Source organism: Geotrypetes seraphini, chromosome 9, assembly GCF_902459505.1.
Source record: "Geotrypetes seraphini chromosome 9, aGeoSer1.1, whole genome shotgun sequence".
In the NCBI taxonomy this organism is placed as follows: Eukaryota; Metazoa; Chordata; class Amphibia; order Gymnophiona; family Dermophiidae; genus Geotrypetes; species Geotrypetes seraphini.
The window spans coordinates 16,462,130-16,490,064 of NC_047092.1; the positions used below are offsets into that span (position 1 = coordinate 16,462,130).

Sequence of the window (27,935 nt, forward strand, 5' to 3'; positions counted from 1 at the left end):
TTTAATAAACTTGAAAGTTAACCGTCCTAAGCATTTCCTAATAATGTGCAAAAGTTTGCAGTAGTGAAAAGTTGATAGAAGATCAATTTAAGTTAAAAAGAAAATTACATTCTTCCAACCATTTTAATAACGAGTAGTCCTTTCTTTAAAAATCATATTATAAATTTGCATGTGTGTTCTGATTCTTCACGTGTCATTGATGGTGGGAGATTACATGGATGAAGTCATTCCAGAACTAATGGAATTTTTACAGCTTCTGTAAGTCCAGATTCCCTGCTATTTTCTGATTGTTAACGTACTACGCCTTGTTTAATCGGTTCAGATAAGAATACCTAAATAACCTGCTGAAAAATAGCCTGGAGCCATCAGGAATATTGACAGAGGGCACTGGCCAGGCATATTCAAGTTAACGATGCCACAATAATTAAGGAACAGCAAGTTTTCAATAGATTTTGCAGGGACAGTTTTCTCTACAATCAGTTGATATAAAAGTCTATTAAATCTAAAAGCCTTGCCTTGTATGAGATTTCATTACTCAGTTCTCTCATTATCCCCAAGGCCCATAAATCGGTGTGGTTTCAAGACAACCAAGATTTACTTATACTTCATATTGAATACTGACTATGAATATCTTGAAAAGCATACATTCCTTGAGGGCCGGAATGGACGACCCCTGCCGTAGGATTTCAAGGACTCCACCCTGCACATTATCAGAAGTCCATTCAGGGCATCTGGAATTTTCCTGTAGCAGGATTTCACTGTGTTGGACCTTTTAGAAGACTCACTTTTCACCAATTCATTTGGATGGAGCAAATACCCCATTATAATCGTAACCCTATGGCAGTAAAAAACAAATGGCTAAGGAAGCATTGGTTATTTACAAGAAGCCTTTATACCTATCACAAAAACAAAATCCATGATTCACAGTTACATGATATGCTAACATATGAGCTTTATTCCACAAAGCATATATATCCAGTATGTTTTTCCTATATCCCTGACAAATAAAAGGTGAGAAACCTGCTCCTTCCTGATGCAGTGAAAATTTTCCTTGAAAATAGGCATTTACTAAGAGCGTTTTGTATCCACTCACACAGAAAAAGCAGCAAAATCTCTAAACACCACAGTCTTCATTGTTTAGATAATTCTATTAGCAGTCAACAAGATCTTTAAAATCTTTTTTTTTTTCTCTTTTTGATTTGCATTTAATTCCTGAGGAAACATTAGTATTTGAAAACTCCACCTATTTAGATATGTAAATTACTGGCATGGTTAATTAAACCAGGGCTCTGCTTTGTTGATCATTGTCAGTACCTTATGCGAGGCACTATATATATATATATATATATATATATATATATATATATATATATATATAGCTAAAGCATTAAAACCATTAATGGCTGAACAGTTTAAATTTGCACAATTTTTAAATAGATCTGTTCAGAAATGTTCATATCTTTTATAGAATAAAAGTTTTTAGAAGCTGTTGGCTAGTACTTATGATGATTAAACCATTATAAAATCACAGAAGTGGGCACTTAATCCATCTAAGAACATAACTTATAGAATCACAATATATAACTGAGAGGGCTCTGATTAAAGAAATCTGATGCTTCCTATGTAGCTTGATTCAATCTGGCCAACATTTTTTTTCCTTTTAACTTTTAAACCTAAATAAACAAATTGTTCCTTCTGTTCTTTTCACCAGTTTCATATGCATACCTTACCTATCTACTAGAGAATGACACGGTGACAAAATTCATCACCGTTCCCGTCCCCGCGGATAACCGCGGGAAACCATCTTCATGTCATTCTTTGAAGAGAGAGGGAAGAATCAGCGTATGAATAGCCACAACCACTGACCCACAAGCTTTGCTTTGAAGAATGCTGGTGTAGAAGGATTGAGGTTGAAACAGACACTGAAGAATGACAGTCTCTGGTATCCAGAGCAGATATTGTGATGTCATAATGCCTCATTACACCAGTGCCTAAGAGCCAATCACATCATTGATGTCACAATGGCTTCATTATCCTTGGCTCACATAAAAATCAGAGTATGAATGGCCACAACCACTGACCCGCAAGCTTTGCTTTGAAGAATGCTGGTGTAGAAGGACTGAGGCTGAAACAGACACTACAGAATGACAGTCTCTGGTATCCAGAGCAGATATTGTGATGTCATAATTCCTCATTCCACCAGTGCCTAAGAGCCAAACACATCAGTGATGTCACAATGGCTTCATTATCCTTGGCTCACATAAGAATCAGAGTATGAATGGCCACAAGCTTTGCTTTGAAGAATGCTGGTGTAGAAGGACTGAGGTTGAAATAGACACTAGAAAATGACTTGGGATTATTTCCCGCGGTTATCCGCGGGGGCGGGGACGGTGATGAATTTTGTCACCGTGTCATTCTCTACTATCTACCATTCCTAGGTGGATATCATCGCCAATACACATCTATGTAAGCCCTCCCAGGGTCTAAGAGCAGTGACTGACAGAGAAGCTGTGTGCAAGCAAACACCATGGCAAAGTATGAGAAAAGATAGGGAAAGAATCAGGGATGAAACAGCTGGAGCAGTTATCCTTATATAAAACATCTTTTTGCAGCTATCTGGGCTAGCCAAATGCCACAGAAGCCGAACTCACAGTGCTCAGCAGAACCTGGGCAAGTGAAGGAGCCACTTTCAAATAGCTACAGGGAGAGAACACAACTCTGTCTTCCTTATTGTGAGAAACAAGATCTGCCTCAGAGGGCATACAAGGATGCCAGAGTCAATCTGTGAACAAATTCCAGGACAGATACTCAAAACTGAAGAACATATTTTTTAAAAAACCCTTACAGATCCCTGTTTCAATATGAATTCAAAGCAGTTCCCACATTTCTGCATGCTGAAGTCTTGTGAGGAAGAGGGTTAGAGCTCTGTGCCCTAGAAATGACAGGTAAGAGATTCTTCAAACTTAGACTGAAAGCTGCTTTTAAAAATTAGTTCGGCCTCTTTTAACAGATACTCAACTCTGCAACAGTGACCTTCTGAAATAAAATGCAGTCTTGCAACATCGACCATTAAACAAACCAATACCGTTAAGCAAAAGTATTGCTGTCTACCTTCAACAGAAACACTAGATAAAAAATTTTCATGTTGACCAAGTGTTTTTTTGCTAGAGAGACTCTAGATTTCTCCATGATATATGAGTTTGTCTAATGGTCAATGTTACAAGACTGCCATCTGCTGGACATTAACTGGGCCATTATGCCAAAATACGGACCGTGTCGGGTCCACAATATATACATGTCTTTAACTCAGCGCCCACCAAACAGATTGACTTCAGCACTTTTTAGGACTTTTTGATCCAATAAGAGATATAGGACTGTTTACAGTTTTTAAATTCTGTTTTAATACTGGATTTCTTTTATTGTTTTAATAAACGTGAATTGATGTTTTTAACATACAAGAGCATATTGTCCCAGGTTGATGTGAACAGCCCCTTCCCCACTTTTCCTTTTTTGTGTTTGTTCAATGTGGGGTTGTGTTTCCTTGATTTTTCCTCTGTGTTAAGTCATAGGATACATCCCAGAGCTAAATGGATATGTCTAGATTTTTTTTAACTTTCTACTTCCCCCAACATTTTCATGACCAAGGCACATCTCCATTTTCAAATACGTTTTGTAGCACATGGATCTCCACATAGCAGGTAATATAGACTTATAAGGGCAGGACTTATAAGGGCAGGAAAAAAGCTAGAGAAGACCGAAGGGCTTTACAAGATGCCCTTGAGACAGGACGAGCTCAGAGGAGGAGGAGATGGGTGCAATGTGTGTACTGTACAATGTAGGGCTCAGCTGGGTGGGCTCTACTTGTTGCCTGTTAATTCTCAAATTCCAGGGCTCATGTATCTAAGTTGAGAGGGACGAGAGACTACATGTGTGCTTAAAAAATTAGCTTCTGCACATTTCAGAGTCGTCATTGCTACTTCTTGTTGCTATGAGGTACTGAGTGCAGAACCTGGTCTGGACAGAAGATTCCTCCCCCTCTTCTTGTCTGAAGGTCGACACTGTTCTAGGTTTTACTTCCTATGCTTATGTGCCCGTATACATTTCTCCCTCCGTATTCGCGGTTTCAGCACTCACGGTTTTGCTTATTCATGATTTTTCGCATGCTGACTCCTCCCCCACCCCAATTACATCATGAGTAAAGTATCTGTACTGTACTGATAAAAAAGTTTGGCGCTTACCAGCCTTCACTCAGAAAATCACTGCTTCCATGCTTTCACCCTCAAAATCGCTGCTTCCCAGCATACACAGAGAAAATTGCTGCTTGCCTTCTATCAGCCTGAAAAGTTATTCGCGTTTTTTCCGTATTCACGGTTATGTCCCGCCCCTAACCACCACGAATACGGAAGGAGGAGTGTACTCCAAAACATTTTGTGCATATCAGATATAGAGGCTGCCTATTTGTGACCGTGCTAGGATTCAATGATTTTGCTCTTCTGATTAGGACTAGGGGCCATGCGATGAAGCTACTAAGTAGTAGATTTAAAACAAACCAGAGAAAATATTTCTTCACTCAATGTGTAATTAAACTCTGGAATTTGTTGCTGTGGTAAAATCAGTTAGCGTAATGGGGTTTAAAAAAGGCTTGGATAATTTCCTAAAAGAGAAGTCCATAGGCCATTATTGAGATGGCTTGAGGAACTCCATTGCTTATTTCTAGGATAAGCAGCATAAAATCTGTTTTATTACTTGGGATCTAGCTGGGTACTGGGGACTGGGTTGGCCCTGTTGGAAACAGGATACTGGTGGGCTTGATGTACCTTCGGTCTGTCCCAGTATGGCAATTCTTATGCCTTTTCCTTCCCTATGGCAACATGGTTACTGTGGAGGGATGTTCAAACAGCCTGTGCAACTGAGCACCTGAATTGGGTTTTTTTCCTAGATTAGCTAAAGAAATGTAAATGTCCACAACAGATGCACGGACTCTGCCCCAACAATTTGTATGGGTTGCTGAGTATGGGGGTGATATAGCATGACTATACACTTCTCTGTCCGTGTTCGCTGTGATCGGGGATTAACAGACCCACGAATAAAGAAAAACTGCAAATAACTTTTCATATGTTATTTGCTGTTTTCTATTAAATATGATGAAACCGTGAATAACATGGTGGGAGACCTGGCCTGTTCCTGAAGGAAAGGCAAAACATGCTGAAGAAAGTGCTAGGAATCGGCAATTTTTTTCAGTAAATGCTTGGAATCAGCAATTTCTCTATGCAAGCTGATGTCATTGGGGGGGGAGGAGCCAGCAAGCTAAAAACCACGAATAATCGAAACCGCGATTGCTAAAACCGCGAATACGGAGGGAGAAGTGTATTTGAAAATCAAGATGTTTATGTTCCATTTTCCTTCCCCAGCCCAAACATGGTACAGAATACTACACATACATGGAATAGCCAGTTTCGAACAGACTAATTTACCTTTGAAAATATTGCTTTCTGTACCATGGCATGAAGATATTGTGGCTGGAACTGTTTCACTGATAAACAACCAAGGGTATAAGGGAACTTAACCTGAAAACAGAGCTAAGTTTCTGCTATAAAGTATTCAGAAACTACACTAGGCGATCCAAGTATCTAATTTTTTCGAAGTAGAATACAATAACGCAGAAAAATGAATCAAAAGCCCTCAGTTCACTAAAGATAACAAAACTGGCTCATATGTAATCATTTCATTGTGTGGGACTACCTTATAAATAGGACTCAGCCAATCAACTGACCGATTGGCTGAATACAGCAGTTGTTTTTTCCCCCATGTGTCAGAGGAATGCAGTGAATGCAGCAGCCCTAACAGAAATACAAGCGTATAGCATGCGCAAGTCATACATGTATCCCTGGAGGTGCAGCAAGTCAACATTAGAGCTACCCCTAGAAATAAGGGAATTTTAATATCTAGTCCATCAACAACATTTCTGCCAGAACTCACCCATCCCAGAAAAAAACACAAATCCTTACTAGCACTTTATAACTTAGTGTTTTAAGAAAAGTCTTGTCAGCACAGCTGAGAGCAAGTGGGCATGCATGAGCTTCACTTCCAAAGGCATGAGAAAAACATTTAAGACGTGACCAAGATATTAAAATATTTTTTTTTTTTGCCACTACCTTGCATTAAAAAGAAATGTCTAAATACAGGGCATCTGATTGCCAGCCAGCTGTCCCTCCAACAAACATCAGAAAAATGCAGGAACCCCCCACAACATGGTATACATTTAAGTCCCACTCACACTATTAGATTCCTGCCCTTCCTCCCAGTGGGCCTCTAACCCACCCCATTATTAGATTAAGATTTACAAGGGGAAACGATTACTTGAAGCTGATAGACAATTTCAGCTAAATAATTTTTGAGAACTTGCTCTTCCCCTCTCAGTCTTATGGCAGTTAGGAAAAAAAAACGAACAAAAATCACACACCACTGGCAGAGGCTACATGGACCATACTCTAGGGATTTTGCTGTTTTTAATAAATAAATAATCTAACACACTGTCTATTGTGTGAATAAGTCCAGCTGTAATTGAGGAGTCTCGTACCGCATGGTCTGGCGGTACCGGATCCGAGAAAGGCCTGGTTGTCTCTCTCCTTCGACTCTTCTCCGTTAGTGTTACAAAGAAATTAATACCTAGGTAGAAAAAGACAGAAAAAGTGTGAGATGGGCCTGTTATGAACAGCTTTATTAAATGGAGGGAGGTCTGGTAGAAGTTGAGAGGACACACTAAAATAAGGGGGGTAGTTAGTTATTGCCTTAAAAGGGTGTAGCATATTTGTGGAATGGTCTGCCAGAAGGTAAGAAAAGATACTATACATTTAACACTGAGATGGTCCTCTGAAGAAATTTGTTCAAACATGAGTGGTTATGCACATGTGGGAGGTAGGGGAAATTCGACTCAGCTGGTGCCACTTTGGATAATGGTTTTATTAAAATTTCTGATAAACAGTCTTTCCTGCATGACACAACAAGGCATAGTGCTAACAGGACAAAAGAAACTGAGCATCACTTCTGCCACAACAGAGAGAGGACTGGGTTCCAAAGTGGAGCAGATTTTACTTTTCTGCATAAGCTGGGGAAATACTGAAGTTGGGGTGAGGCTGTTCCAGTGCTGGGTGATGTTTCTTACTCAGAACTTCCTGCTACTTTAAGTACCACAGGGCAAGTACGTGGGTGTGTATTACCACTGCTGGAAATACCTCTGTTTTCACATTCAGAAAAAGCAAAGATACTTACCTGTAGCAGGTGTTCTCCGAGGACAGCAGGCATATATTCTCACATGTAGGTAACATTAACCATGGAACCTGATACGCACACTACCAAGTGCATTGTCACTTTAAATGTTTAGGCCGTGTCTGTTGTGCGGGGGCTGGTGCCATCAGTTCAGTAACAAAACTAAGCAGCCAAATAGGGGAGGTGGGCGGGTTGTGAGAATGTCCCTGCTGTCCTCCGAGAACACCTGCTACAGTTAAGTATCTTTGCTTTCTCCGAGGACAAGCAGGCATATTCTCACATGTGGGACTCTCAAGCTAAACTAGCTGCTAGGATCATGACTCTGGATGAGGATAACGGATTCATAAATATGATCTTGGTAAAACACAAGAGAGTTGGAGAGAAAGTTGGCACTCAAAAAGTAGAAAGATTTTACAGAACCTCTTGTCTAAACTAACTATCTCTTCTGGAGTTTTGTTCCACATAGTAGTAAGAAGTGAAAGTATGGAATGAGGACCAAAGTAGCCACTTTGCAGACGTCTTTTATAGATGCAGAGTAGAAACGAGCCACCAAAGCAACCATAGCTTGGATATTGTGGGCAGTTACAAGGCCCTGGAGTGTCAGCCCAGCCGGAGTATAAGCAAAGGAGATACAGTCCACTATTGGAATCACTGGGAATGTTTGGAAGTGGTTTAAAGGCTTTTTGCAAAATAGGTCTTATCAAGTCTATTCGGCTGGGCAATATTCATCCTCTTGGAGTAATCCATCAGGAGTGCCACAGGGATCTCCACTGTCGTCCACTCTTTTTAATATCTATTTGATTCCCTTGGCCAATTTATTGCAAGACTTGAAAGTCAAATTCTATATCTACGCTGATGATATTACTATACTTTTGCCAATGTCAGCTTTTTCTGAGGATATAAAAGATATAAAAGATCAGATTGCTTTTTTCCTGGCACAGATAGAACACTGGATGTTCAAATTTAAATTTAATCCAGAAAAAACTAAATTTTTTCTTGCTAGTCCGAACGATAGCATTACGGTGGCAGGTCAAATGCATGCAAGACAAAAGTGCGCTGACAAAAATGGCAAGACAAGTGAGCGCAAGACAATTGAGCACAAGGATAACAGCGCAACGACAATTTAGCGCGCCTCAAAATGGCGCATGGCGGAGGGCATGCACACGTTCACCTTGTCACCACGTTATCAGTATGGTTCCCTTGCCTCTTTGTGCTTTGACTATAAGTCACGTGGATGCATTTTCGTTACTATGGTTACGTTTCCTCTTTATATATGTGCTCAGAACAGTCCGCCTTCCGAATATGAGATCTATGTGCACGCACTGCTTTCAATGCATATTCATTGGGGAAATCATGAAAACCTGACTTTGACACCCCTGCACTATAAGATCCTGCACGCTATTGTATGGTAACGGGACAAAAGCACCTGGGTCAAACGCGCGCCGATACTGTGGTGTGCAAATGTATTTTTAATCACTATAATTATTTAATTATTTAATCATTATAATTATAAGCTCAGTTGCCGGTGCTCAGATGTGTTGCGCTCAGTTGTCTTTCGCTCATTTGTCTTGCGCTCAGATGTTTTTCACTCATTTGTCCCGCTCGTGCTTTATACTAAAAATCATTTGCGCTCAATTGTCTTGCGCTCACTTGTCTTGGCGCTCACTTGTCCGCACGCTGTTGTCTTGTGCGAATTTGACTATGAACCTAGCATTACAGATAAAAAACTTCAAATTAAAGGTCAGAATTTTGACATAGCCACTTCAATTAAGATCTTTGGGGTGACATTAGATCATTATTTAACTTTAGAAGACCACATTGATCTAATGATAAAAAAATGTTTCAGGATTCTCTGGAAACTTCGAACTATTAAAAAATATTTTGACTTAGTATCTTTCAGATTAGTAGTTCAGTCTCTAATTCTATCTGCCCTTGACTATTGCAACATCATTTACTTGGCATCTTACAAGAAAATTTTAAGTCATATTCGAGCAATACAAAATACGGCAGTGCACTTGATCTTCGGGTTAAAAAAACGTGACCAGGTGAGTCCTTTTTATCAGCGACTCCATTGGTTGCCATTTGAAGCGAGAATTTTGTTTAAATTTGGCTGCATCTGCTTTAAAGCTCTTTTTGGTCTTGCTCCAGGATACCTATCCTCCCAATTTAAGTTAAATAAGGCGGCAATTTATTTTTTCTATCACAGCCCCACAAACATGGAATTCGCTCCCTATCTATTTGAGGGAAGAACGCAACTTGGAAAAATTTAAGATCAAATTAAAAAGCTTCCTTTTTAAGGATGCCTTTGATAACTAGCAAGCCACTTCACTGGTCTGATTTCAACTCTACTGTATAGCTTCACTGAAGTATACTGACTTCTCCTCCCCTCATGTATTTCCCTTGAATGTCTTACTTACTACTATCAAATAACTTGTAATTCTTTTCCCCTCTTTCCCTGTGTTTATGGGTTTGTCAAGTTTGTCATTAGTTTTGCAAGACTCAGTTCTTGTTATGTGTTGTACTGTTTCCTAAATTTTGTAATTTTAGTGTTATGTACATCGCTTAGAATTATGATTAAGCGATTAATTAAAATTTTATTAAACTTGTACAAAAATACTCAAAATGACTGTTTGTTTATGTATCCATCTGTAAAAGCTTGTCGTTACAAGAGATTTCTAGATAAGACTTTTGCTTTCCAGTTAGGAAAAATGAATTCCTGGTTAAGTTCTCTGATTCCACAAATGCAATCATATTATGCCTTCAGAAAGTTGTTGAAAATTTACTTGTTTGATAAGTTTGTAACATGATTATTTCTCTAACCCTGTTTATATGTATGTTTCACTGACTCTCCAGGATGTATATGTGGCTTTGGAAAGACAACAGGCAAAATTATGAACTGGTTAAGGTGGAATTCTCAGACTACTTTGGGTAGGAATATTGGATGAGTTTGAAGCAGTACTCTGTCATGGTAGAATCTTATGTAGGGACTGTAGAGAATGAAACGGGGACAAATTTTCCCTGCCCCAGGATCTATTTCCATCCCACCCCTGTACTGTGAGCCAACATTTGGTAGGAAGGCACCAGCATGCGTGAAGTATGGGCACTGCCTAAAGATTTAAAGTGACAGTGCACTTGGTAATTTCTGTACCGGATTCCATGGATGATGTCACCCATATGTGAGAATATTATGTCTGCTTGTCCTTGGAGAATAGCCCCTTCTGTGCTATTTATTGAACTGTGGTAGTTTTAATGTTTTGTGTTTATATTTTTGTATTGTCTAGTCTATTTTGGGTCCAGGTTCAGGTCTCAGAGGCAGTGGGAAATAAGATAATGAGAGGTGATGCATAAAAAGTATATTTTATAGGAATAGGCTTTTACAAATATAGAGTACTGTATAAATTAGATTTAGAGCTGCTTCTGTGGGTGTATAAGAAAATGTGGCTGTCCTTCTGATAATGGCTGAGGAGGGGTGTATGTCTGTGTATGGGTGTATGAGAGAGCAGAGCAGAAAGAGCCTGTGCCCTGCCTGAATGGTGTGTGCATGTCTGAATGGTGGGTGTATAGGTGTGAAGAGGAAGGGTCAAGAAAGAAGAGGGGCAGGGAGTTTGAAGCCTGTCTTTATAGGTTTGAGTTTGTTCTAAAAATAGTAACTTCCAGTATCTTCCTCTGTCACAATTTGGTATCTGTTTAAAACAATGCTTAGTTGACAAGAGGAATGACCCTTGAATAACTGGTAGCTAGAGCTATTCTGTGTCCTAATTCCTAAGCACTTGTCCTCATCACATCTCCCCAGTACTACGCAAAAAGGTTCTTTGTTAATCTCAAGTACTGTTCTTTCAGAAGTCTTTTAGTGGAATTCTAAGTAAAAGGTCTTTTGTTAGTAACATGTAGGTAGGGGCCATTCAGCCTATCTGCAGACATTTCCCAGGATCTGATTTGTTTAATATATATCATCTCAGAATTCTTTGCTTGTACTCTGGACTTGCCAGCACACTAATGCCGTCAGTAAATAATTGCAGTACATTAAAAACACAAGGTAAAGTGTACTTTGTTACACAAATACCTTCAGTAACTACAAAAGGTGGAAAAAGAACCACCACCAATGCCATTAACATCCACATGGAGGAGGAAAGAATGCCTGAAGAAATGGAGACATATTAGAATCGTAACATGTTACTTCAAATTTGCCACTAACCTGTAGTAGTTTGGTTTGAAAGGTCCATTCTTATTCAGTCCCAGATATTTTGCTTGCTCATCTGAAAGTTCCGTCAAGTGTGCATCGAAGGTGGGAAGATGAAGACTTGCAACATATTCATCTGAAACGAGTTCAAGGGTAGGAAAATAGCTCCTTGCACATTAACTGTCCATCCCCACCAATACACCCATGCACACAAGTTACAAAGATTTCAGTGGAGTAGTTTTCATCCTAGCATAATAATGCAAGTATATTTAAATTCTCTCTTCCAAAGCAGAGATCTAGGATTCATATTTAATATCTATTTAATATATTTCTAGCACCTCTGCTGACTTTATGTCAATCAATCGGCTTTAATGCATTCGCTTACGCTGATGACATACAACTTCTTCATCCCATAGATACTAATAACCCATCTGACATATCTTTAATTAATACAAAACTTGAAAAAATCCACCACTGGTTAAACAACAACCGACTTGCATTGAACATCAATAAATCTAATGTGTTGCTCTTTCCTTGGAAAGATAATCCTAAACTCATCCTTCCGATCTCCATTAATGGGCTTTCTTTACAAGTTGTAAACAATACTAAAATACTTGGAGTAATTTTTGATCACAAACTCTCTTTTCATGATCATATTAGTAGCGTCATCAAGTCCTCATTCTTCAAACTTAGACAAATACGTTCTATCTCACAATTTCTCAGTACCGACTCTCTGAAAATTCTTATTCATTCTCTCGTCATTTCAAAATTAGATTACTGTAATGCTTTGTTTAAGGGAATAGCCCAAAAAGAAATCAAACGTCTACAGATTATACAAAACACATCCATTAGGCTTATTTCAAAAGCTAAAAAATTTGAGCATATAACACCTCTTCTTAAGGAAGCCCATTGGCTTCCAGTGGCCCACAGAATATTATACAAACTCAGCTTGCTCATTTTTAAAGCTCTTCATTTTAAAACTCCGGCTTTTATTCATAAATTATTAATCCCTTACTCTTCTAATAGAACTCTAAGATCAGATGAACAGCATTTATTAACGATCCCTTCGCTAAAAATAATAAATACGCGCCGGCAGTATATTTTTTCAGTCACAGCTCCTCAAACCTGGAATTCTCTCCCTAGTTATTTACGAGAAGAAATCACTTTAGAAAAATTCAAAACTAAACTGAAAACTTTCCTTTTTAACGACGCCTTCACAATTTAACCCCAGCGAAAATTTTTCTTTTTAAGAATTTTAATAAGTCTTAGAACCAACCTTTTCTTCTTTCCACAATCTCATATTTAATCATCTTCATTTTTAACCCTTCCTTATGTGTTTTCCATTTTTGTATCCCACTCTTTAATTATATATTGTAATTTCTTCCCCGACCTATCCCTTTGTTTCCAGTTCTTGTCAAATTGTCTGTGTCCCGTTAGTCTTTATTTATTTTAATATATCTTTTATACTGTAATTTTAATTACTTGTAAATCGCTTTGAAGAATGACAAAGCGATTAATCAAATACATATTAAACTTGAAACTTGAAAACTCCTGTAATGCAAATTCAGCTCTTTGCTTTGCTAGGTGACCTGTACACAAATGCATCTCTATACCTCACTTTATCGTATATACTTGAAAATAATCCGAGATTTGGGGGCAAAAAAATGGTCCAAAAAAAAGGGTTTCAATTTATATTTGATTGCTTTGTGCTTCCCCCTTCTGCATATTGCAGGCCTCCTCCAGGTTTACTTTAAGCCAAGGTGGTCCAGCGGTAAGCCAAGACAGGAGCAATCCCTCCTGTGTCCTGTCCTGGACAGCTCTGAACCACTCCGCCCTCCTCTCAGACCTATCCAAGGCCCAGCTGGTGGTCCAGAGGTGAGTCAGGGCAGGAGCGATCTTCCTATGCTCCTGTCCCTTTCAATCTTGCTGTAGAAAATTGCTGCCACAAGTTCAGAAGTCTTGTGAGGCTGCTGCAGGAACTTGCAACAGTCATTTTCTGTATTGAGACTGCACAGGGCAGGAGCGTAGGAGGATCGCTCCTGCTCCAACTCACCCCGCTGGACCACCTGGTATGTCTTGGATAAGTCTGAAAAGTGAGAGGGGGGCGTGGTGGTGCAGAGCCAGCCAGGACTTGCAACAGCTGGGATTGCTACTGTCCCAGCTAACCACTGGACCACCAGGGTTTAAGATAGGCCCAGGGGAAGCCTGCTATGGCTGGGGCTGCCAGGCTGGGACAGCAAGGACAGGACATCTCAGGAAAAGTAAGATTATTAGTGCTGGTTGGGGGGAGGGGGGGAGAAAAGAGAGAACATTGCCATACTTGGATATAAACTCTTAGTTTATATTTGAGTCAACCTTTTTCCCCCCTTTTTGAGGGGGATAAAGTTACCTTGGTTTCTATTCCGTTAAGGTTTATATTTGAATACATATGGTATATGACTAGTTGGGTTATTATATAGACTATTACATCAGATTTAATAGAGCCCAGCAAATTCTCTAAAATCATCTAGCACAAAGTAAGGGATCCAACATTTCTTTACAGAAAGAAATCCAAAGCTACCTCTGTAGCATCTTTGAGTTATATAAATCTATGAAAAAATAATTCTGGTTCATAAAATGCACCATTCAAGAATCCCATTGTACCTCGCCCAGCTTTTAATATCCCACACACCCCAGGATGCACCCTACAATCCTAACATAAGAGTTGCCATACTGAGACTAAACTAAACTAAACCTTAGGTTTGTATACCGCATCCTCTCCACAATCGTAGAGCTTGGCACGGTGAGTTGGGATAGAAAGGAACTCCAATGAAGGGTTATAGGCCTTAGTATAAAGAATGTTTAGAGGGCTTAGTATACCAGAGAGGGAGGAAGCATTACATTTTTGAGAATAGCCAGGTTTTCAGATGTTTACGGAAAAGTTGGAGAGAGCTCAGATTCCGAAGAGGGGAGGTAAGGTTGTTCCAGAGCTCAGTGATTCTGAAGGGGAGGGAGGTCCCTAGTTTTCCTGCATGGGAAATGCCTTTTAATGAGGGGAAGGATAGTTTTAATTTTTGGGTGGATCTGGTGGCATTAGGATTTCAGGAATTCCAAGAAAGTGGAATAAAGGGAGGAAGGATGCCGTGTAGGATCTTGAAAGACAGGCGCATTTAAAGTGGACCCTGGAGATTATCGGAAGCCAGTGAAGCTTGGACAGGAGCAGTGAGACATGGACAAATTTACTTTTTGCGAAGATAAGCTTAGCCGCTGCATTCTAAATCCGCCGAAGTCTTTGAAGGTTTTTCTTTGTTAGGCTTAAGTAGATAGAGTTGCAATAGTCCAGTCTGGAAAGGATGATGGATTGGACAAGGACGGCAAAGTGATTTTGATGGAAACAGGATTTCACTTTCCTCAGCATGTGAAGGCTGAAAAAGCTTTTTTTTACCAAGGAATTGAGGTGGTCGTTGAAGGACAATGTAGAATCAATGATGATGCCAGAACTTTGCTTGAGAACTCAAGCTGCAGAGTGGAGCTAGAGGACAGTGGGATGAAGGTGGGTAGTTGGTCTAATTTTGGGCCTAGCCAAAGTAGTTTTGTTTTGGACTCGTTCAGTTTCATTTGCACGGTGTGGGCCCAGGATTGGAGGTTCGTTATACATGAGGATATGTTCTCAGAGAGGTTAGTGAGGTTCGAGTCGGTCTCGAGGAGGACAAGGATGTCATCAGCATAAGTGTAAAGTGTTTCTAGGGGGGATAGATGGAGGAGTTTCAAGGAGGACATATAGATGTTGAAAAGAATAGGAGATAGAGGTGAGCCTTGCGGGACTCCACATATCGGTTTCCAGGGGGAGGATGATGTGCCATTCATGTTGACAGTGTAAGAGCGGGAACATAAGAATTTCGAGAACCAGTCTAGGACTGTGGATTTAATGCCTATCTCGGAGAGTTGGTAAACTAGAATATCATGATGGACAACGTCAAAAGCTGCAGAAAGGTTGAATTGTAGAAGAACGGTGAACTTATTATGAGAATGAAGTTGTTGAACCTTTGAGATTAAGGAGGTCAATAGGGATTCGGTGCTGAAGTTGGGACAAAAGCCATATTGGTAAGGTAGGAGAATAGAGAATCTCTCTAAATAGGATGAGAGTTGGGTAGATATGATGGACTCTAGTATTTTGGTAAGGAGAGGGATATTTGCTATTGGGTGATAGCTGGATTGTGTGGAAGGGTCTAGATCAGATTTTTTCAGTAGTGGGGTCAAGGCAATATGTCCCATTTCTGGGGAAAAGAGGCCCGAATGTAGGGCGGAGTTTATAAGTTTGGTAAGAGATGAGATGGCCTGTGCGGGAATTTTCTTGTATAGGTAGGAGGGGAATGGGTCCAAGGTACAGTTGCAGGATTTCAGTTTGAGGCAGAGTTTAAAGACCAGGGATTCGGATACGTGCTCAAAGGCAGTCCAGGATCTGTCAACTGGGATAGAGTTGGAGTCAGTGGGCAGAAGACTGAAGGTCCATCGTGCCCAGCATCCTGTTTCCAACCCAGCTCACAAGTACCTGGCAAGATCCCAAGGAATAAAACAGATTTTTTTATGTGGCTTATCCTAGGAATAAGCAGTGGTTTTCCCAAAGTTCATCTTAATAATGGCTTAGGAAATTTTTCTACTCTTTTTAAACCCTGCTAAACTAGCTGCTTTTACCACATTCTCCTTCAATAAATTCCAGAGTTTAATTACACAACTTAACCAACTTGTAGTACTTTCCTTCAGATATATGTTTCTGCTACTTAAGAAGCAGGATCTTCAGTGTCACTGGTTTCTCTTTGCAAAAGCTTTACCTTCCCATTTATGCCTACAGAGAACCTTTGTTAAGTTTTGTTTCATTCACTTTTAGCTAATGACAAAGCCTATATTTCTGCAGCCTGTTCCGAGTGATCTTCAGGTCACAGTGCTTGAATCAGATTTGTGAATTGTTATTTCTCTGTCTCCTACCACCTATGTACTTCTATACGTCACCGGACGTATAGAAGTGGAAGATAACATTTTCCTTCTCAGAGGCCCCTCAACCACAAGGGGGCACCCGCTCAAACTCAAGGGCGGAAAATTTCACGGCGACACCAGGAAGTATTTCTTCACGGAGCGAGTGATTGATCAATGGAACAAGCTTCCAGTACAGGTAATCGAGGCCAGCAGCGTGCCAGATTTTAAGAATAAATGGGACGCCCATGTGGGATCCCTAAGTGGGTCAGGGTAAAACATTGTATAATATTAAGGGGAGGGTCTATAGAGTGGGCAGACTTGATGGGCCTTGGCCCTTTTCTGCCGTCATCTTTCTATGTTTCTGCTCTTTTTCTCAATAAACCTAATTTTGGATATTTAAACCACTCTGAAAGGCTCTTCCATGGCAGTTGCGTTCTCACTATTCGCATATCCAATATTCATGATTTCATGTACCAGCGGGTGTGCAAATTATGACCACTATTTGCGCTTCTTTGCTTTCACTTCTAAAAATGACTACCAAGCATCCAGGGAGTGAGTTGCAAGTAACAGCTCCAAAAAGAAACATGTTACTTCTATTAGCAGTACTACAAATAAAAAAAAATGTTTGAAAACATATAGTTTTTTGTCAAGTGCTGTCCCATGCAGGAACCTAACCCTGTTTTCCCCATAGGATCCATTATTCACTTTCCATGGTTTTGAGGAACCACATGTATTGCTGGAGCCTAATATCTACTTTCCCACAGATGCATTTTATTGTTATTTGCAAATTCACAGTTCACAAAGATTTTCAGGAACCATACTGCCACGAATAGCAAGTTCAACTAGACAATATGTTAACTATGGAATATCAGGTTAATTTTGTGAGTAAAAAAGTTTTGGGGCTTTTAAGGAAGTTAAGTCAGAAAATGTTTTGATATTTCAGCATTTTCACTAGTGGTCCAGTCATTAATTCTTTTGCAACTGGATTATTGTAACATAGTTTATCTTGGGTGTACTACAAGACTCCTAAAGAGATTACAAACTGTTCAAAATACTGCAGTTCATCGCTGGAAGATACTCAAAAATACAACTCAGAACTGCTGTTCCAGATTGCTTCCTCTATGACAAACCGCTGGTCTCCCCTTAAATTGTCCTGGTGGGGAAGACTCGATACCATCAAGATGATATTGACCCCTAAACTCAACTATATTCTCTCTATGTTACCATTCTTATTGGACCCTAAGGTTTATGCCAAACTGGAATCCATCTTGGTTTCATTTCTGTGGCAAAAGAAACCTCCTCGCATTGCGCTGAAGAAACTAAAAGCCGCAAAAGAACTTGGTGGTGTAAACTTTCCTAGCTACCTTGATTACCATCTAGCGTTTCTGGCTCGTCAGGGTTCGAAATGGATGCTTGACTCTCCCCCTGATTATCCGCCTTCCTGGCTCTCGTTGGAGCTTAATTTCCACTCGGCGAATCATCTAAAGCATATTTCCTTCATGGCTCCTAACCACATGGTGGACAACAATGCAATCCTTTCTTCTACCTGCTCTGCGCTACGCGCGGTTGATAATTGTGCTGATGTGACTTGGAATTCGACATCCTCTTCCTCAATCTGGAACAATCCGCTTGTAAGGATCCAGGGGCAATATATGGAATGGAAGTCATGGATAAAGAAGGATATCTGGTCCTTTAATCATGTGATGGTGAACTCCAAACCGATGTCATTTTCTCAACTTGCTTCTAAGTATCACCTACCGGTATCTCACAGCTTTCGTTGGCTTCAGCTTTGCCACTGTTTGACGGCATGTTTGAAAAAACATCCAAAATCTCAGTTGACTCCTTCTATCTTGCCTTGGTGTTTACAATATAGTGGGGCTAGGAAAGAAGCATCTTCATGGTACCGGATCCTACGGGATGAGAAATTCCCTGCATGCACGACTCTTCAAACTGCTTGGGAGGAGTTCGTTGATACATCTTTCTCCCCCAACACTTGGAAACTGATCTGGATCTCCACAAGAAGATCTCTTAAGTCTTCTGCCATAGCTCAACAAATGTTCTTTCTTCTTCATAAGGCCTACTGGACCCCACATAAGCTCTCTTTAACTGGCAATAAGTTGTCTAATAAATGTTGGTCATGTGTTGTAGGGGTTGGTACTTTTGCTCACATGTTTTACCATTGTCCGAATGTACTTGAGTTCTGGTCCAATGTGTGGGCGCACATATGTGAATACTTACCTATTACATCTTCTCATTCTTATGCTGTGGTGATGTTTGGTGCTCATGCCATGCCTGATGTACTGGATACATACCAGACTAAACTACTGTCTAGTTTGTTGCAGTTAGCCCACAAATCTATATTGTCTAATTGGAAAGACTCTGCATCTCTTAATATATCCTTCTGGTGGAATCTGGTATGTCTCTATGCGAAGTTTGAAAAGTAGCTGCTGAGAAATCAAATTCCTTGTCTACCTTTAACAAGATATGGGCTCCTATTCTAGACATGTGTTAGAACCTTTGCTCTGCATACTTACTATTCCCTGTGATAATTGCTGATCATTGTATGACGCTGTGTTAGTTCTGTATCATAGTATACCTGTTTTCTGTTGTTTTGCTTCTTGTTATTTTTTACAAAACTTTAATAAAAACTATTGAACACAAAATACTGCAGTTAAGAGTTATATTCTCGATTCCTAAATATGAAAGGGTTATACCTTACTTTGTTCAATTACATTGGTTACCAATTTCAGCTAGGATAACTTATAAGCTCTGTGTATTGGCTTTTTAATATTTTACATAACTTAGCCCCTTCTTATTTGCTGGATTTAGTTTCCTTAATGATTGGTAGACAGGGTCATATACAACAAAATCAATTCTGTTTACAATTTCCATCACCTAAATCAATTAAACTATTCCACCAACTTAGTGTTTCTTTTAGATATCACCCTCCGACTATTTAGAATAAACTTCCTTTCACTGTTAGATCAGAAACTATTTAGTTTTTAGAAAGCTTTTAAAAGTTTTATTAAATAAATTTTTGAACTGATTTTTTTCCCCCAATATTGCAAGTTTAACCGGGTTTGTTTCCGGTCTTCTGCTTTATTGTAATCTGCCTGGAACTCATAAGGTCTATAGCAGAATATAAAGAGCTTTGTAATGTAGTGTAATATCAAACAAACATGAAATATAATGCAGGCACATGGACACAGATAGCATCAGAGAACTCTCAGACGACCTCCTTACCCATTTTCTTAGGTAGCAGGTACACATCCTGCTTGTAACGTCCTTCTGGAGCATTGTAGAGCTCTATCAATGCCAAAGCCTGGAAACGTAAAAATAAAAGGTATATTGATGATTTCAACCCCAATCATCCAGTGAGAAAGTATCCTACCTAAACAAGCTAATTAGTCTAATCTAATCTACAATTTGTGAGTCGTTCTATGCCTAAATAGGTTCAAGGGGACGTACAATTCGGCTGCAACCTACCAGCTACAATCTGTAAAGTTACTGAGCACCTTTTCCTACATCCAGTTACTTGGTACAAGCTTGTCTTCCCAAGGGCTGTGGAGTTGGTACACCAAATCTTAGATTCCACTATTTTTCTACTGTCCAGCTCCTAATAGGCTTTACATTTTTTGTTCTGGATCTAAAGTAATGGTATACCGACAAAAGCATTCAGAACATTGGCGCGCCGATACCTGTGCGCAGGATGAATTCCGCCGCTTTAATGCGTCCCTTAGCATTCTGCCCAGTACAGTTATAACTGATTGCGTTCCCATTGGGGGAGGGGGGTTTGGGAGGGGGAACCACCCCCAGTACACTGTAAACTTCCATTCTCTCACTGTTCGGGACTTTTCATTGTAGGAGGGGTTCCCCCTCCCCCAGAATGCTAACGGTACGGCATTAAAGCGGCGGAACCAGTGGCGCGCATTTGTCCTGTGTGCAGGTGTCGGTGCGTGATTGTCAGCGTGACAATGACCCACACACTTTTGAAGTGCCACTGAAGTAATTTAGATCCAGGACAAAGATATACAGTAATTATACAATTATATACTACTTCTTGCTCTTCAAGCCTCCATTCCAAGTCCTCTCTTTGATCTCTCTAATCACTTGCCCTCAATGTCATAGGTTTTGTCATGAAGCAAGTTGGCATTTTACTTTAATTTTTTACTGCCCCATTACTCTGGAATCTCTCATAAGAACATAAGAATTGCCGCTGCTGGGTCAGACCAGTGGTCCATTGCGCCCAGCAATCTACTCATGCGGCAGCCCCCAGGTCAAAGACCTGTGTCCTAACGAGACCGGCCCTACCTGCGTTCGTTCCAGTTCAGCAGGAACTTGTCCAACCTTGTCTTGAATCCCCGGAGCGTGTTTTCCCTTATAACAGCCTCTGGAAGAGCGTTCCAGTTCTCCAGTTCTGGGTGAAGAAGAACTTCCTTACGTTTGTACGGAATCTATCCCCTTTTAACTTCAGAGTGCCCTCTCGTTCTCTCTACCTTGGAGAGGTTGAACAACCTGTCCTTATCTACTAAGTCTTTTCCCTTCATTATCTTGAATGCTTTGATCATGCCTCCTCTCAGTCTCCTCTTTTCAAGGGAGAACAGGCCCAGTTTCCCTAATCTCTCACTGTATTTATGAACGGAATCCTTATATTTACCATATACTACTAATCATTTCCATAACACTACTCTACGTACGTAGTTTACAACCTAGTCCAGACAAACTCGACAAGGTGGTGCATCCATACACTGAGCTCAGGAAGGAGAATTACAGAGGGAAATGGATAAGACAGATATTGATGCTTAGCAGGTGGGTTGGAATTGGGAACTGAAAGCATCTTTAAAGAAGTGGGCTTTGAGCCTTGATCTGAAGAGTGCCATATATAAGTTTTTATTTTGAAACTGGAGTCAGAGTAGGTCCATTTTTACCTACTCCAACCACATCCATAATTGCTTCTATCTATGACTCCCTGCTTTAAAGGCCTGTTTTACGGTTTTGTTTATTGCCATTGAAATACCACTTTTCAAGGGGTTAAACTGGCAAAGTGGTGTATATTAGGTTAACAACATAAAGCAAAACAAGGGTACGTTGTCATCTTTAGGTACATTTTGATAGGAAGGTCCCCCAGTAGACTCAACTTTTTCTCAGCCTTTTCATCTCACAAACTGTCATCTAACTAATCTGGCAATATTAATCTTGCTTCTCATAATATAACCCTTCTTGCTATAAGCCGCTATGATACCCTGATGAAAACTGCAGGATATAAGAAATTATATTGCATTGTATTGAGTGGTCAAGTTGGACAACAGATCTGCAAAGTACTGCAGCTGGTTGGTAAGGAGAGCTGCAAGAATCCCAAACTTAATTCTGTAAGCAAAAGCACTAACAATGACTGAATGCTCTTAGGGGGTAATTCTCTCTAGTTTGCCAAAAGTTAGCACACAGCATCCTGGCACCCAAGTACAAATTATATAGTGGCAATTATGCCAAAAATTACTATAGTATACTAGGGTACGTCCACAGCCACTTATACCATGTCAATGGCTAGCATAAATATTCATAACTAGATATTACAGTTGCATGCCTAACTGTTGTATTTTATAACCTTAGTGTGAACGTTCTGGGCATCCCTCTTGCAGTTAAATGCCATAGAATTTGTCCAGTAAGGTTACAGAATGCTAAGGGCAATTAACATAACAATTTACTTCTATACCGCAGTTACCGTTAAGTTCTAAGTGGTTTACAAAAGAAAAAGAATACAAATGAATAAAAATTTAAATCACCTAGTATTTTTTTTTTTACTGTTTTTTTGTTTATTTAATTATTATTTTATTTGTGTTAAATTTTGAATCTTCTTTGATATTGGTTATCATTTCATTTGTGGACTCTGATCTGACAGTTTAGATTAGACCGTTATTCTTGGTCTGTCAGAAAGGCCTCGTTCTCACCTAGTATTCCTGAACACTTGGCGATCCTGAGCTGTGCCTGACAACTTGCCTTTTTTTCACACCTGACATTTGCTGCACATTGGAGATCCTGCGCTGTGCCTGGCGACCGATCCATAACGAGTGGCGCTGATGTTGAATTGAAGAGGGAGTGTTACTGAGGTCGACGGAGAGTGACTGAGTTGCCGAATGGAAGCAGTTGCCGAGCCGCAAGCGCCATATCGGAGATGAATGGCGTGGACTCTAATCCCCCTGCAGCAACGCGACATCAGCAGGACGGGAGGTCCGGAGAATGGCTTTTCATCATGCCTGAAGTCTTATAGCGCCTGATGTCCCACAGCCGACTCGGATTACTGTTTGTGAATGACGGTACCATCAAGAGTGAGGCCGGGTTGAATGAACTGCATTATCCAGACCAAGGAGCAGAGAATTGAAGCTGGAAGATCTGTGAGCTGTTTATTGCAATGGACAGTATTCCAGAAAATCAAGAAATGCTTCTCTCTGTTTTGAAAAAAAGTGGACCCATGGCTGATGTGCAGAGATCGATGATGGCGGTTGCCCGGCTGAAACGGCTAAAGCTCTAGGGATAATGACATTGATGACTGATGAAATGAAATTAAGTCCTTCCTGACTTTTGTTTTATTATGCATATTATATCCATTTCTTTTTATCTAATTTGTTTAGTTTTCATTTAAAATGTTTCTTAGAATTCTAATGTTTAACTGTTTTCTCATTCCATTCTATTCATATGCCGTCCTCTACCTTTTCTTTTCTCTTTACTTCTAATGTTTATTTTTCTTTCTACATTTCTATATTTGATTTAATTCTTAAAATTATTTTCTATTCAATTATTTTCTTTCGATTACATTATTATTTTGGATTTGTACGTTTTGTTTATTAACAGTATATTATTGAGAGTTCTATGTATTCTTGTTAGGATGCTTTATATCTCATTTCCTCTATTTTATTTTCATATCTATTATTTGCTAATTTGTTTGTCCTTAGGTACTTTAGTTAGATTGTGAGCCTTCGGGACAGTAAGGGAATTTCAAAGTACCAATTCTTTATTTATTTATCCTATTTCATTGTATCCTTTAATGTATTTTTCTCTGTAAACCGCTTAGAACTTAACGGATTTAGCGGTATATAAGAAATAAATTACATTACATTACATAGTATCTAGAGAAGAAGTACATTTTCAGATGTCTCCTAATTATAGATTGGTAAGAGCAGGCTGTCACAGTTATAGAAACTAAATCCGTACCCCAAGATGCTGCATATGACATGACCAGAGGCGATGATGGTATCTTTTAAATTTATACCCTTTAACCAATGGAAAGGTAAATAATGCATGTGAATGTCTGGAATTTTTGTTATTAGTAAATGTAAATGAATCTAAAAGACAGTTAGGTGCTGAGCCAGTCAAGAGCTTATAGCAGATACAGCCAAACTTCAATCTAACCCGAGCTTCCATCAGCAATTACATTTATACCTGCAAATTAGTGCCAATTTGCATCAATTAATAACAATTATGACTGATAATTTGTCATTTAAGTTATGAACAAAACTATGTATTCTACAATCAGGGTGCAAAACTTTGCATGCTAAACGTAAAATTATGCATGAGGGGGATATGGCCAGCCCTAAGTTTTCAGTCATGATTTATGCAGTTATCTTTTCAGATTACTGATAGGGCTCATCTATTAAAATCTAGAGCTGTTCTATTGATTCCAGACTTACATTTGAGACTCAGATCTCAGCAATCACAAGATCCTATTTTCAAGCCATATAGCAGAGGTTCTTTAATCTTTTCTTTTTTGTTCCCACACTGCTTTAACTAATCAGTGAAATCGTCTTCCTAAATCACATGATTATTCATCATTACATATGTCACACAGTTATTAGGACAGTTACTGATAATATAACTGCCTTCACCATCTACAACGCTTCGACACTCTGACCTCTTCCCGCATTCCTGCTCTAGAGCAACTGCAAATGTGCCATACACTCATTTCCAGATCTTGATGCATTCACTAGTTCTTTCAAAATTAGAGGAATGGGATTAAACATCATATCTTTTAAAAGCTACAAGCTCTCCAAAACACAGCCTATTTGATTCCTTTTAAAACATTACCTCTTGCTCTTCAAGCCGCCTTTCCAAGTCCTCTCTTTTATCCCTCTAAGCACCTGCCTTCATTGTCGTAAGTCTTGTGATGAAGCAAGCTGACATTCCACTTTCATTTTTACTGCCCCATTGTGAAGAAAAGGCTCATATTTTTTCATGATTTTTGAACGTACTCATATTTCAATACAAAATTCCTGTAACTGGTAATTATTAATACATTTTTTAAAGCTAAAATGAAGGGAGCAACAATTATAAATACGCACCCCTACAATCAGAATCATTTTAATCGCTGAGAATTTCATCATTAGATATGATTGTTCTTGTTCCTTAAAGCATGTTGTATAGCAACTAAAATTATAGTTTTTCTGTGGAAAATGTGCTGGGTACACATTGAGATGGCACTGTCTGGCGTCTTTGCATATAAAGGAGAAATTAGGTTCTTACCTGCTAATTTACTTTCTTTTAGCTTCTCCAGACCAGTAGAGGTTAACTTTACGAATGGGTATATATCTAATCATGACCAGCAGGTGGAGACTGAAAACAAAACTTTGGGACAGTATATACTATCCTCCCTTCTCTATTTCCCTCAGTCTGCCGAATAGCCAAGCAGAACCAAGAACTGGAAAACAGGAAGAAAACAATACTCCGAACAGGAGTAACAAATAACATACCCAAATGCTGTTGGAAAATGCAGAGGAGAAATACCCGAAGGAAAATGTCCCCACAGCTCGCCAGCTAAGCCAGCCGAGCCACAGCCGCTGTTCTTTAATTCTCCCCGGCCCTAGAAAAATACTAGAACCCGCAGCAAAAAACAAAAACTGCCCGCGAAAACAGCCCCAACAACAACAACAACAACAGACAGGGTGGGGACCTCTACTGGTCTGGAGAAGCTAAAAGAAAGTAAATTAGCAGGTAAGAACCTAATTTCTCCTTCTTTAGCACTCTCCAGACCAGTAGAGGTTAACTTTACGAATGGGACGTACCAAAGCAGTCCCTCTCACGGGCGGGACCCCCGAAGGGCCGATACCAGAACACGCTCACCGAACACCGCGTCCCGACGCGCCTGAACATCTACCCGATAATGTCTAACAAAAGAATACAAGGAGGACCAAACCGCAGCCTTACAAATATTCACCGGAGGCACGAGCGACGACTCAGCCCAAGAAGCCGCCTGACCCCGAGTGGAAAGAGCCTTGAGAAACTCCGGAACAGGCTGCTGTTTCAGAAGATAAGCGGAAGCAATCGTCTCCTTGATCCAGCGCGCAATAGTAGCCTTAGAAGCGCCAGCTCCCCGACGAGGACCAGCCAGGAGGACAAAGAGATGATCGGACTTCCGGAATTCCTGGGTCCGCTGCACATCAGAGCGAAGGACCCGACCGACATCCAACTTGCGCAGCTGCCGTTGCTCAGAAGAGCCCTCCCGACCACCCAAGACCGGGAGAACCACCGATTGATTGACATGAAAAGGAGAAACAACCTTCGGCAGAAAGGAAGGAACAGGCCGCAAGACGACCCGCTCCCTAGACAACTCCAAGAAGGGAGCCCTACAAGAGAAAGCCTGCAGCTCAGAAATACGCCTAGCAGAAGTAATGGCCACCAAAAAGACCGCCTTCAAAGTAAGGTCCTTCAAAGAACAGTCGTCCAAGGGCTCGAAAGGCGGGCGCACCAAAACAGAGAGAACCAGATTAAGAGCCCAAGAGGGAACCGAGGGCCGTAGGGGAGGCCTAAGCAACGTGGCCGCCCGCAGAAACCGAATCACATCAGGAAGAGCCGATAAACGCTGACCTGACACCAACCCTCGAAAGGTCAACAGGGCCGCAAGATGAACCCGGAGAGAAGACCAAGCCAGGCCTCTATCCAGGCCATCCTGCAAGAACTCTAGAATGTTAGGCAGAGAAGCGCGAAAAGAGGTCACTCCCCGCGCCCGACACCATTCCTCAAAGAGACGCCAAACCCGCACATAAGCCCGAGAGGTAGAAAGCCTCCGGGACCCCAACAGTGTAGCGATCACCTTGTCTGAATATCCCTTCTTGCTAAGGCGACCCCTTTCAAGAGCCACGCCGTAAGACAGAAGAGAGACGGGTCGAACATGGGAATGGGACCCTGCATCAGAAGGTCGTCCGAGAGAGGCAGAGGAAGAGGAACCGCCACCAGGTGCCTCACCAGATCCGCATACCACGGACGTCGAGGCCAATCCGGAGCCACCAGCACCACCAAACCCGGATGGTGAACAATGCGAAGAAGCACTCTGCCCACCAGCGGCCAAGGAGGGAACACATACAACAGCCCCTCCGTTGGCCACGGCTGGACCAGAGCATCCAGACCCTCGGCCAGCCCTTCCCTGCGACGACTGAAGAAGCGGGGCACTTTGGCGTTGCCACTCGTGGCCATCAGGTCCATCAGGGGCTGCCCCCAATCTTGCACTATCAACCGAAAAACGCTCCGGCGCCGAGAAACCACTCTCCTGGATCCAGGAAGTGACGACTGAGGAAGTCTGCCTGAACATTTTCTACCCCGGCTATATGAGAAGCCGAGAGGTCCAGAAGATGGGACTCCGCCCAAACCATGAGCCGAGCCGCCTCCTGCGCCACAGGAGTGCTCTTGGTGCCCCCCTGACGATTGACATAAGCCACCGCCGTGGCATTGTCCGACAGGACTCTGACCGACTTGCCCAGCAAAAGGGAGTGGAAAGCTAACAGCGCCAGCCTGACCGCTCTGGTCTCCAACCCGTTGATCGACCAGGAGGCCTCCTCCGCGGACCAGGTGCCCCGAGCTGAGTGGCCCATAAACTGAGCCCCCCAACCGAGGAGACTCGCATCCGTAAGGAGCACCGTCCACTGCGGGAGATCCAGACCCACCCCCTGAACCAGGTGAGGGGTCCGGAGCCACCAGCGCAGACTGCAGCGCGCCAAGCCTCGCAGGGGAACCGGAACATCCAAATCTTGCCTCCGGGGAGACCACCTCCGGAGCAGAGCATACTGAAGAGGACGCATGTGGGCCCGCGCCCACCTCACCACGTCCAGGGACGCCGCCATTGACCCCAGGACTTGGAGGAAATCTCGCGCCCGAGGACCCCGGGACGCCAAAAGCAGGCGAATCTGAGATTGCAATTTGCTCACCCGGGCCTCTGGAAGGAAGACCTTCCCCAAGGAGATGTCGAACATAACCCCAAGGCACTCCAGACGCTGAGCCGGGACCAACCGACTCTTGGAAAGGTTGACCACCCAGCCCAGCGACCGGAGAAACTCCACCACCCGAGCCGTAACCCGGGAGCTCTCCTGCAACGACTTTGCCCGAATCAACCAGTCGTCCAGGTAGGGGAGAACCAGGATGCCCACCGACCGCAAGGCTGCCGCGACGACCACCATTACCGTGGTGAACGTCCGAGGAGCCGTGGCCAGACCAAAGGGAAGCGCACAGAACTGAAAGTGCCGCCCCAAGATCGCAAAGCGAAGGAAGTGCT

At 41.4% G+C, this 27,935-nt stretch overlaps 1 protein-coding gene across 6 annotated transcripts in view; it reads right to left on the reverse strand.

The window, feature by feature from the left end:
- Positions 1 to 5,922: 5,922 nt before the first annotated feature.
- AHCYL2 (adenosylhomocysteinase like 2) overlaps positions 5,923 to 27,935 on the reverse strand; it is a 181,034-nt gene continuing 159,021 nt past the window's right edge. For all 6 annotated transcript variants that reach the window (XM_033958566.1, XM_033958571.1, XM_033958567.1 and 3 more), the window contains 3 exons: positions 19,646 to 19,724; positions 11,465 to 11,585; positions 5,923 to 6,669 (listed from right to left, as the gene is read on the reverse strand). In XM_033958566.1, the coding sequence (XP_033814457.1) occupies positions 6,663 to 6,669; positions 11,465 to 11,585; positions 19,646 to 19,724 (207 nt within the window). In that variant the 3' untranslated portion in view covers positions 5,923 to 6,662. The remainder of the gene's footprint in view (positions 6,670 to 11,464; positions 11,586 to 19,645; positions 19,725 to 27,935) is intronic.